At 42.6% G+C, this 12,353-nt stretch overlaps 1 protein-coding gene across 1 annotated transcript in view; it reads left to right on the top strand.

Moving 5' to 3' along the window:
* opn4b (opsin 4b) overlaps window positions 1-12,353 on the top strand; it is a 30,544-nt gene that overhangs the window by 11,481 nt on the left and 6,710 nt on the right. Inside the window, exons 4-7 of the mRNA XM_048267832.1 lie at window positions 8,019-8,222; window positions 8,403-8,574; window positions 8,757-8,918; window positions 10,955-11,062. Coding sequence (XP_048123789.1) covers window positions 8,019-8,222; window positions 8,403-8,574; window positions 8,757-8,918; window positions 10,955-11,062 — 646 coding nt within the window. The remainder of the gene's footprint in view (window positions 1-8,018; window positions 8,223-8,402; window positions 8,575-8,756; window positions 8,919-10,954; window positions 11,063-12,353) is intronic.

The raw sequence follows: 12,353 nt of genomic DNA on the forward strand, positions 1-12,353 counted from the left end.
GTGACCGGCTGTATGTTGTGTGTTCACTAAAAGTTCTGTGCAGAAGTTCTTTGTCAACAAAGGATTTAATGTCCATTAAGTAGCTGTCAGAATGTGTAATGGTAGAGTATGTCCTCTCCTGTGGACTAGACTGAACTTTATTTGGCCTTGTCTAGAATGGCAAAATGCTTGCTTCGTGTGCCCAATGTAGACTTCATGATGCTGGAGATGGAGATGCCATGTAAGTGAAGGGATTGGTCTTTTTCACTTTAGGGAAACTCATTTGACTAATCAAGTCAAGTCAGTTTATTTATAGAGCACATTTTAAACAACAGGGTTGACCCAAAGTGCTTTACAAATGATTAAATATGAGTAATAACAAAATAACAAATAATAATGTAATAATATACAAAATGCCTACAAAAGAAATACAATAAAATCAAAACAAATGAAGAATACATCAAATAATAATAAAGCAGTGGTAATAGTAATACATAACCACAAGCGGTAATTCTGGGGTCCAAGCAAAATGGCAAGCACTGTAGTGCTTACACTTATACTGCGGAAAAACAATAATAATAGGGAAGAATAATCAGAACAAAAACAATATGTGTTCCCATGCACAGCTTCTCTACTTGAACCCCTAAAAGGTTTGCTGGGCGCTAGGCTAAGGTGGCAAACTACAATCCTTCTGTCAAAGCAGAATTGAACAGTGTTTGATAATCTCTACCATTTCTGCAAACAGTGGTGCGACCAACACAGCTCTGTAGAGTGCCAGGGACCAATGTGAACAATAGGAAGAGCTCATCTTTCAGCACTGACTCATGAGTCATCGTGCTCTCTTTCTGTCAGCCTCACCCGAACTCTTTGGTGTCCAACGTTTTGGAGTTAGATGAAGTTTATGTCTAACTTCATCCTTTTTTGTGATATGACATTTGAGCAACCATGCTCTTGTCTTGATGTGTAATGCAATGCTTTGTAGTAGTAAACACAAATACTATTACATGTTTAGACATCCCCTCCTCTCTCCCTCTCTATCTATCTATATATCTATCACTCTATCCAGTTGTCTTGCCCTTACACTTCTCTTTAATTAGTTTCTTTCTCTCCATGACCTTTCATGTGGTGCAGTTCTCCTGAAAGCTTCCCTGGGCAGTTGAAGATTATGAAGCATGATTGCAGACTCATGGCCACATATTTGACCCACAGACATTTGTACGCCAGTGGCTATATATGGAAGCCTGCGATATTAATTCCTTTCATCGCCTTCCATTATGGCCATTATCTTATTGACTTGGCTCGGGTCTCCTAGGTGACTGAAGGACCTCTCTCTGGCCTCAGAATAGAAGATTAGACACCATGATCCGGTGCCTCAACTCATTAGATAATCTCATGACTGTCTTCTGAAATGGTCCATGTAAATTCAAAACAGAACGGTTATACAGTTTTACTGTCTATCCTTTATCTTATTTTTTTATGGTTGGTTGGCATTGCAATCCTTCTAGAAACTCACACTTTTACCCCAACACTCTGAGAATATGGACAGGATCTGAAGCATTATGAATCAAAATTCACTTGTCTTCCACTCACTTAACCTTTGCATAGCCACCAGCACTGTATTTAAATGTCAGTTGTTTGGAAACCTTAAGGGCCTATTTTGACGATCAGAAACGCAGTGCAAAACGTATTCTTATTACAACGCAAAGCTTATTTCTATCTTACACACAATTTCTTTGCTATGTGCTTCTCTTTTATTAAACAATGAACCCAGGAGTGTGGCAATTAATGACCTAAGGTATGGTCTGGTGCATTATCTAAAAATCACTATCTTACATCATCTAAAAAGCATTACGCCACTGACCAAGAAAAACCTGGTCTATAGCGAAAGATGCATATCAAGCATAGCTGAAGACGCACTGTCACGAGATGTAAGCGGCAACTCCTCTGCAGGATAAATGTCCTTAGGTTTTTTTATTCAGTCATTAGAACATTATTGGGATAAGTGTTTTCGATGGTAACCCATTGTCAGTCAATAGTGAAAGTAATTAACTGTGTATAACTGTTTTGTCGTTGACTATGACACCACGGTGAAGTTAGTTTCACTTTGCCTATGAGTTCAAATAATAGACGAGTGCAGATCCGTGTAGGCTATACTCTGCTAGGTTTTAGTAAAGCATGGTTTAGTGGAATAACTCGTGGTGCAAGGAGATTACTTCAAATGCGCCGCTGAATATCAAAATACTGATGCGCTGCTTGAAGTTGCGCTGCTTGCTGTCAAAGGGAATGACAGATGTCATTTTCATTGGTTAAAAGGATGTTACGCCCAAAACACACCCATGACTGATTAAGAAACATAAGAACCGCCTTTTTGTGCCAAGTGCCCGACATTTGATAACAAAACCATCCCGAATGTGGACTGGACAAACCCCTAGTACCCCTGTATTTAAGCTATTCGCCAGTGACCCTGAGTTTTAGATCGCTGAAATAGGGCCCAAACAGTTTCTCCATTCATATATGGTCAAACACATGGCGCATACTCCAGACAGACACACATTATACATGGATGCAAGCAAGGCATTCTCTCTTTCTCTCTCTTACACACACATGTTCACACACATATACACCTACACATAGACACGTATGTGCACACACACAAGCACACACACGCACACACAAGCACACACACACACACAAGTCCGCGCACACACACTCATACTGTACAGACACTCGCCCCTCATTTGTTTGATTGAGTAGAAATCCCTTGAACAAAGCTAAACCTTTATCGCATTCTAATCCTCTAATGGTCTCTTCCCAGAAGTGAGGCACCCACCGTTACTGGGTTACCATCCTGCCTGTGTTTTGATTCCAGGTCACTTATTTGCTCTCTCTCTCTCTCTCTCTCTCTCTCTCTCTCTCTCTCTCTCTCTCTCTCTCTCTCTCTCTCTCTCTCTCTCTCTCTCTCCATCTCTTTCACTCCCGCCTCCCGATTTTCTTCCTTTTGTTTCCTTCATTGTCACTCTCTCCTCTTTGTGCACTATCTACAGTACTTGCCTTCCTTCATTTCAACTCTTCTGCTCTCATTTTTTCCCCCCATAGTTGTCTTCCTCCAAGCTTCTCATCTCCCACTGTGTTATTGTCTGTGCCTCATTCCATTTCAGTATTAATCACTTCCTGGGCTACCATCAGGGAAAGGCTTTAATTAATATTGTTTTATCTCTAAAAGTGGGCACACGCCCATCACAGGAAAGACAGAATTCTTCCTCAAATAGTCCTGACCGAGCTTACCAGTGGGACTCTCTCAGGGCATACATAATCCATAAACAAAGACAAGTAAATACATAAACCTATTTTCTTCAATCCGTCAATATCTCTAGGATCATATTTATCTATTTGTTTCTTTATGTGTTTACTTATACTGATATTAGATGGTGCTTAGGGGTTGCTAAGTAACCTTTTAAGCCCTTTTTACATTAACAAATATGACATAATAACATGTTCCTTGTGACAATCATGTCTTTTTTATCAACATTTTGCCTAATGCTAAGTTTGAATGTCACTGTAACTCAGTGTTGTCTGTGTAGGTGCCAAGTGCTGAACAGAAAGAAAACATCCACAATCAAAAGAAAAGAAATCTCAAACGAAACAAAAAGACAGGTGACAGATCAAAGCAAACACATCCAAGCGAGGCTAAATCTGCACACTGTTTGATGCTTTCAGACTGGATTTAATCATTGGTGCGTCACTTCGCGCTGTCGGACCCTCATCAGGTAAAAGACGCCCACTTGAGAGGGTTAGCTGTCAGGCCAGCTGTGACCCTTTAGCTGAATCAGATGGTATTGGACAGCGAAAACAGCTCAACTCCCTGCAAACTCCTGAGACGTCACCCTTGGTTGTTTCCTGTGTATAGGATGTATCTTTGTGTTATCTACAGTATGTAAGAATCAGTGCCTTGTTGTTAGCCTGGTTTCACCAGACTCACTCACATTGTGCATTGTGAACAGTCAGTTACTTCCTACTTCACCTAACATTTACAAGCTGATCATAAATCACATTGACAGTAAAGAAACAACATATTTACCTTTGCTGGTAAATTTACACATTCTTCTGACTGCAATTTGTTTTATGTTTGCAGGTGTTGCTACTACCGTTTACTACAGCCACTTTCGATTAGTAAAACTAACATCCCTTCTTGTTGCTGTTTGGTGCACCATCCTGGTGGCTTGAGGGAAACGTAAACACATTGAGAGGAGCCAGACTATAATAATACTACTAATAATAACAACAACAACAGCAACAACAACAATAATAATAATTAGGGCTGTCAATCGATTAAAAAAAATAATCTAATTAATTACATACTCTGTGATTAATTAATCTAAATTAATCGCATATATAATTTTTGCTGTGAAAGTATTTTAAATATTTAAATTCAGTTATTTTTTCTCAAATTAATTAATCAAAATGAATCAGTTATTTTGACAGCCCTAATAATAATAGTACATTTATTTTGTATAATGCTTTTACAGACACTCAAATACGCTTTTATAGTTTTATATAGGGTGAAAGGGGGTCAGCTGAGTTCTGGACGTATTGAAGTTTATTGGTGATTTTGTTGCATGTCAGGTGAGGGAGTTTGGACCAATTATGAGAATCTCTGATTCATTGCAGTTGAGTTGGAGAAAGCGTTCTTGCATCCATGATTTTATGTCAGTGAGACAGGATGTGAGGGTGGAGTGGGTAGAGGAGAGGTAGAGCATTAGGCATAGGCATAGCAGTGGAAGTAGAGGCCATGTTGGCGGAGGATCTGTCCAAGGGGGAGGATGTACAGGATGAAAAGGAGGGGGCCAAGAACTGAACCCTGGGGGACACCATGAGTTAGTGGTGGAGTACTTGCAGTTGATTATAGAGATGCAATGGTGTCTGTCAGAAAGATAGCAGGTGAACCAGGTGAGGGCGGAGCCAGTTACCAATTAGGTGCTGAAGGCGTGAGAGGAGGGTGGAGTGTTGGAGTGTCAAAGGCTGCACTGAGGTCTAGAAGGATGAGGATGGTGAGGAGACCGGAGTCAGCAGCAGGAAGAATTTTGAGGAGGCCAGTTTCGGTGCTGTGTTTGGAGCGGAAGCCAGATTGGAATGGTTCATAGAGGTTACTGTGAGTTTGAAATTGAGTAGTTGAACAGCTCGTTCCAGGGTTTTAGACAGAAATGGGAGGTTTAAGATGGGGCAGTAGTTGTTGGGGATGTCTGGGTCCAGACTAGGGATGGCGAAAACAAAAATTTTTGTTGACCGACCACCGAGCCTCATTAGCCGGTTGAAACCGGTTAACTGATTAGTTTAGAATATGCTACGCTATTTGAAATAACAGCCATTTCGAGCCGGGCCTGCAATTTCGCAACTCTGTCGCATCGCCGCCCTTCCACTCACGTCACTTTTTTTTAAATCCCCTACAGCGCGAAACATGAGTCCCGCAAACGCGCCGCCAAGGAGCTTGTCGGAGGACAAATGGCTTCTTAGTTTCGAAATGGTTTGGGTACAAGGTGATCGCGTTGAAAATAAAGGTGTTTGTCTAGCGTTAGAAGCTCATTTGAAACATTGAACTCAAGAAAATGACAGCTCCGAAGAGACGCCGCTTTAGTTTGAGGTAGTGCTAACAATAATAAAGAAAGCTGATGATCATCAACACCTTATCTGTTACCATTGATGATACTTCCTGAAATGTAGATGTAATGTATTTCCAAATCTAAGCCCATCTTATGCGGAATGTTGCCTAATAGACTGCAACACGATAAAACTAATGGATAAAACAAGCACCTTCAGAATGCGTAAAAGACGCACCGGCCAAGGCAGGTCTAACCTTCTAATAGCGGACAGAACAACTCTTTTCTTTAATTAATTGCGTAAGCTCTAGAAAGCCCTCACCGCTTACAAAGTCAAGGGGCAGCATGTCTTTTTCAATCCTTCCGCATATCTTTTGGGTAATAGTCTCTGGGCGCTGTTTGTCACATTTCCTACCAGCTAGCATAGATGACACGGTAGGTTGGCTTTGGCTTGCGGGTGTCGCGTTTTCAAGTGATACATCATTAGGGGTTTGCACGGACGTCACATTCTGGCCGGTAACCATGGTAACCCAGCACGCGCGGCCATATTGGCGATACTCGGTGAATGAAGTACAATGGAGTATTATGCACTTTGGATATCTTAGGTGATTGTAGCCGTGTCTAAACAACAGAAAAGCTAATCAAAATGCGTCTAAGATGCAAAGGAATATAGGGCAGGACTTGGACCACAAGAAAAGGCGCGATGTTTCGAGAAATTACAGTTTATTGGCAGCGCAGATCCATATGAGTTGGGTGAGGGAGACGAAGTACCAAGTTCAACCACAAGCGCCCCCCTTCCTCTGATAACTTCTGGCATTATTCTCCTTTCTCCCTGTTTTTTTAATAACTTTTGGAAGTCGATACCTACACCAGATGTTTTTCTCAGTCTGACCTATTGGTACAACCTAAAACACGGCAATAATTAACCATTTTCCTTGACGATGTTAGGGATTTACTTCAGTGCCTAATGTTTTCTAATGAGGCTAGTATCTCCAATATGGCAACGTCCAGATCTGATGACACGCCGTGCAAACCGCTAATAGACGATGTGCTACTAGGCTACTATATTTAAAGGACAATTCCGGCGCAAAATGAACCTAGGGGTTAATAACACATGTGTACCGAGTTCGACCGTTCGCTGGGATTTGTTTTCATGCTAGTCGAATGTGACCAGTATGTGAACCAGACGTGAACGGTAATGTGATTCTTTTTAATAAACTGCCTGTACACTTACAAAGTTCTCAATGTTTCGGTTTACATGTAGAGACCCTCATTATGCTACTGTGTAAGTGTGGTGCTATTTTGAGCCTTGTTAGAGGTATAGAAATAGCGATTTCTTTTTACTGTACGTGTGCCCCGAAGGCTAGCGTTAAACGCAGCGGTTTGCAATAAAACTGGTCACATTCGACTAGCATGAAAACAAATCCCAGCGAACGGTCGAACTCGGTACACGTGTGTTATTAACCCCTAGGTTCATTTTGCGCCGGAATTGTCCTTTAAGCACTGTATCACACAAGTTGCAACTTACATCTGTGTCATTCTTTTAGATGAAATGGTCCAACACACTACTTTTATTTCCACGCTTCATCCTGTCGTATGCCCTGGCTCTAACCTTGAGTGTTTTAGCCTGTAGCCTATACTTTTCGCAAACCTTGTGAGCGCGCGAACCCAAACGCTGTGACCTCACGCCAAATGTTGTATTGGTTTATTAAGTACAAACACGCAAACACGCAAGGGAGTGATGGCAGCAAGCTTGATGTGGGAGAGGACAATGCCAGAGGCCAGAGAGAAGTTGATTATGTTGGTGATGAGAGGAGAGAGTGAGGGGAGCAGGCCTGAGCAGGAAATGTTGGGATCAGGTCAAGGGGAGAGGTTGAGGACTTCAGCTTCAGTGATTGGAGTGATTATAGAAAGTGATTTGGATGGAGGAGGGTGGGAGGGGAGTGGGGGTCCAGGGTTGAGGGAGGGAGAATTATGGGCCAGTTGGTTATGCATGATCTTGGTTTTGAAGGAGAGGAAGGAATCACACTTGGAGGTGGAGATAGCCTGGCTCCATATGGGTAGTATCTCGACCTAGTAGGCTATCTTCTTGTGGCTTGCCCCATTAAATTAGCACCAACTCCGATAATAATATAACCATTATTCTGAGTGAGGCTGTATTGTATGTGTTATATTTTGTCTGCTTAATCAACCAAATAAAAAATGAATGACTGAATGAATACCTAATGAGATAGTGTTAGTGTCGTGCCTAAGTGTTTCAGAAATGAGGTTTCCGTGTCGTGCCTCTTTGTTTCAGAAATGAGGTTTCAGTGTCATGCCTCTGTGTTTGAGAAATGAGGTTTCAGTGTCGTGCCTCTGTGTTTGAGAAATGAGGTTTCAGTGTCGTGCCTCTGTGTTTGAGAAATGAGGTTTCAGTGTCGTGCCTCTGTTGTTCCTCTTTGGCAGCCTGTGAGTTCTATGCGTTCTGTGGGGCTCTGTTCGGGATTTGCTCCATGATTACACTCACAGTCATCGCAGTGGACCGCTACTTTGTGATCACCCGACCGCTGGCGTCCATTGGGAAGATGTCCCGCAAACGATCCCTGCTCATCCTGGCAGCAGCCTGGATTTACTCCATGTTGTGGAGTCTGCCTCCTTTCTTTGGATGGAGTGAGTTTGTTGTGTTATTTCTCTCTCTCTCTCTCTCTCTCTCTCTCTCTCTCTCTCTCTCACTCACTCACACACACACACACACACACACACACACACACACACACACACACACACACACACACACACACACACACACACACAGGGCTAATGTTGATACGGTCTAATTTGTTGCTATAGGTGCCTATGTCCCGGAGGGCCTGATGACCTCCTGTTCGTGGGACTACACAACCTTCACTCCATCAGTGAGGGCCTACACCATGCTCCTCTTCACCTTCGTCTTCTTCATCCCCCTCTTCATCATCATGTACTGCTACTTCTTCATCTTCCGCGCCATCCGCAACACCAACAGGTACCATGGGGACAGTTAGAAAGATTACACAAGCCGCAAGACAGCAGTTACAATTCTTTATGACGAAAATGATTAAGATATCAGTGCAGCAGAATCAATTGGGTGATGATTGCCAGATGGGGTCAATATGGTCTTGATTATTATGCATGGTCACTTCTCATCTCTCTTGTGTATGCTGTCAGGGCGGTGGGAAAAATCAATGGGGAGAGCACGAGAGACTCCGTGAGGAGGTCCAACCACATGCAGAACGAGTGGAAGATGGCGAAGGTGGCCCTCATCGTCATCCTCCTGTATGTCATCTCCTGGTCACCATACTCGTGTGTGGCACTCACTGCCTTTGCTGGGTAAGGGTCGGTCTATTCATTTATAATTTTTTATTTACATTTATTTTGTTTATTTAAAACTTCTTTAAACATCTTATCCTTTAACAATTGAACCGATCTGTTATCACACGTTACATTGGTGGTGGTTGAAGTGAGGTTCCACTGTGTAAGTGCTTTGAGTAATTAGATAAAGCGCTATGTAAACGTTTAGTGTTGTAGTTTTTGTTGTTTTGAAATCATTACTGTGCACACATGACTACAGCATCATTCATTTTCCATGAGACCCGGCATCTCTCAGCGGCGAGAAGCAGCAAAGCTGTTTGTCACGCTTTGACCGTTTTGAGCATCGAGAGCGTCAAACGGAAAGTTGAAGCTTGGCCAACTTTATGGTTGTGAGCTATAATGCGAATCAGAGGCAATCACCCACCACCAATTCAGAATTAGTTGTGCGCAGTTGATAGAACCCTATATGAACTTTAGTTCCTATGAAACATGTGTCTCGTTTAGTGTTTACAATCATGAGAATGAGAGGTTAAAGGGACACCAGGCAACGTTTTCGTGTTAATTACTCATCTTCGTAAGTCGGTATATGGTTAAATGACTCATTACAGGGCGAATGAAGACTCTCTCGCCCGCCCCTACTGCCTGTAGGAAGAATATCCCGCTTGCAAGTTCAGTGTATCGTACCCGGCGACCGAAGCAGTTTCAGTTTCCATCCTGCATCCACAGCACAGAAACGCTATGAAACCCATTACTTTCAATGCCATGCTCACGCAAGAACTGGTCTGCCGCAGAAATTTTGCTAAATCAATGTATAAGCCACGGCTAATAGTTGGGAAATGACGGTATGTCAAAATGGTTGTTTCTTAAATGTTTTAAACATGGGGCAGCCGTGGCCTACTGGTTAGGGCTTCAGACTTGTAACCGGAGGGTTGCCGGTAGAACCCCGACCAGTAGGCATGGCTGAAGTGCCCTTGAGCAAGGCACCTAACCTCTCACTGCTGGCGGAGCGCCGCTGTTGTGCAGGCAGCTCATTGCGCCGGGATTAGTGTGTGCTTCACCTCACTGTGTGTTCACTAATTCACGGATTGGGATAAATGCAGAGACCAAATTTCCCTCACGGGATCAAAAGGCTATATATACTTATACTTAAACTAAACTCCACATAGCCCATTTAGCAGGTCCATTGTTACAGCCATGTAGAACTCTGAAAGGTCCTCGAATAATCCAATAAATGGTTCTTTGTAGCATCCTATGGAACTTTGAAAGGTTGTATGAAACCTCAATGTTATCAGAGAACCTATGAAGGTCATTTAGGGGTGCTACTCAGCATTTCTGTCAGAATACAGTGTTATGGCAGCTAAAGGTCACACATGTGAGGCCTTCATGTGTCAAACATGCCTCATTACCTAGTCCTGAGTGAATGTTCCTGTTGTCTACCTTTGATCAGTAATGATAGAGTTCCCTGGCTGGTAGGTTAATTACAACAATTTCATCTTTTCAAATGCTAATGACATAATACTATCAACAACAGCATGATGTGGCTGAACAGCAGCAGTTTTGTTTGCTGATTTAATGATTTTGTTTTCTGCCCGGAAATTGCCCTTCTGATAACAAAATTTAGACGGTTACTCCACTGCACTGTCACCTCTCCCGGCAGCTCATTTTCTTCTTTAAATAAACACATGAAATTACAAAATATGTTATATGAAAATCTTGTTAGAAACACAGTTAAACAAGCGCATTGCCTTGTCCTCCAAAAGGTTTCTATAGACTAAAATGAGAGCATATAATCAATATTCTCTGTTTAAGCATGCAATGAGAAAACAAGGGTATTTGAAATCTTCACAGCTCGCTTCATAACTATTTCACAACATACCTGTATGAATATATCTCCACATGTTCATGTTTTTGATCAGAACAAGGCCACCCTGTTTTTCTGCAGATGCTCTAGTTTTCAGCTAGCTATTACCTTTTCTCATGTGAGTTATACAACATCCATTTGTGAGTCCACCATGTTTATGTCTAATCCATGTCTTCCACTTTCCTCCCTCTAGCTATGCAGACAAACTCACACCATACATTCATTCTGTTCCGGCTGTGATTGCCAAGGCCTCTGCCATCCACAACCCCATAATCTACGCCATCACACATCCTAAGTACAGGTACAGTGTGTTGTTATTACGCTCCCCCTCTCCCGCCACACACACACACACACACACACACACACACACACACACACACACACACACACACACACCACCATCACCATCACCATCACACACCAATTATGGCAGCTGGACTTTTGAAACAATGGAGAATTAGTGACCTGACTTTTACTTCCGTTCAATTATGGCAGCTGGGCTTTTTTAGACACAATCATACATGTTAAAGCAAAGACGTGACAGGAATGTAGCAGACCCAAGTCTGACAGATCGTCTGCCAGCCACACTACTGCAGCTCCGGCACGGCCATGTTTGTTGTAAAGCACATATGGCAACGGTACTGTCATAAGGAGTCAGGTCCATAAGGCGAGCCTGACGTCATGTGTCGAAGGGAAAACATGCACATTTGTTGGGCAGCATTTCAATAGCTCAGGGGAGAAATGAACATTCCTGGGGAAGGTGTGACCTTTCCATTCTGCAACACATGAACCGTGATAATTATCACAACGCTAAAGGCTCTTGAGTTTCTAAGTGCTGTTTTTTCCTCCTTTATATACTTGAAATGTCAGGCCAAATTTACTCTGTTGCAGGTGTAAGATAGAGCTGAGAGCAGACACCGAAATCATGAAAAGATGTCAGAATATTTGGAACCCTGGACTGGGCTGTTTGCTATCATCGTGTCAGATTTTTTTAGAAGTTCATGATCAGTTTTTACAGGGCTGCGGAGAGGAAAAAATTGCAAAAAAACAAAAATAGTACAGGTGTCTGAAGCGCTCTGCCCTTTGAAAGAAAACGAAATAATCCTCTCCAGGGAAGAGTGACTCACTCACACTCACTCCTAACAAGCAAGCTACTGGGTGTTTATGCACTCTCCTGGAGAGAAGAAAGATGCTTTCGCAGGCCGTCCAATCTCCGCTTTGAAATCCAGCACTTTCTGAACAATCGGATTCAGAGATGTGAGATTGGAGGTGTGGTGACTGCACACACTTGTGTCAGGCAGGCTTTCACTGTAACCTTTAAGAGGAAGAAATAAATTTTGGAGTCCCAGCTCACCCCTTTGGTAGCCCTGCACGCTGTTCACCTCCCACTTTTGGACAGCTGCAGTGTAACAGCACTTACCACACACTTCACAAACCACATGTGTTATGGTCTGTTATTAAGTGACATTCGGTTTTTGTCATAACAAGTTAGGGTTAGGATTAGGGTTAGGGTTAGGTTTAGAGTTAGGGTTGGGTTTAGGATTAGGGTTAGAGGTTAAGTTTAGGGTTAGGTTTCATGTGTCATGACAGTG

The sequence above is a fragment of the Alosa alosa genome, chromosome 17 (genome assembly GCF_017589495.1).
Source record: "Alosa alosa isolate M-15738 ecotype Scorff River chromosome 17, AALO_Geno_1.1, whole genome shotgun sequence".
In the NCBI taxonomy this organism is placed as follows: Eukaryota; Metazoa; Chordata; class Actinopteri; order Clupeiformes; family Clupeidae; genus Alosa; species Alosa alosa.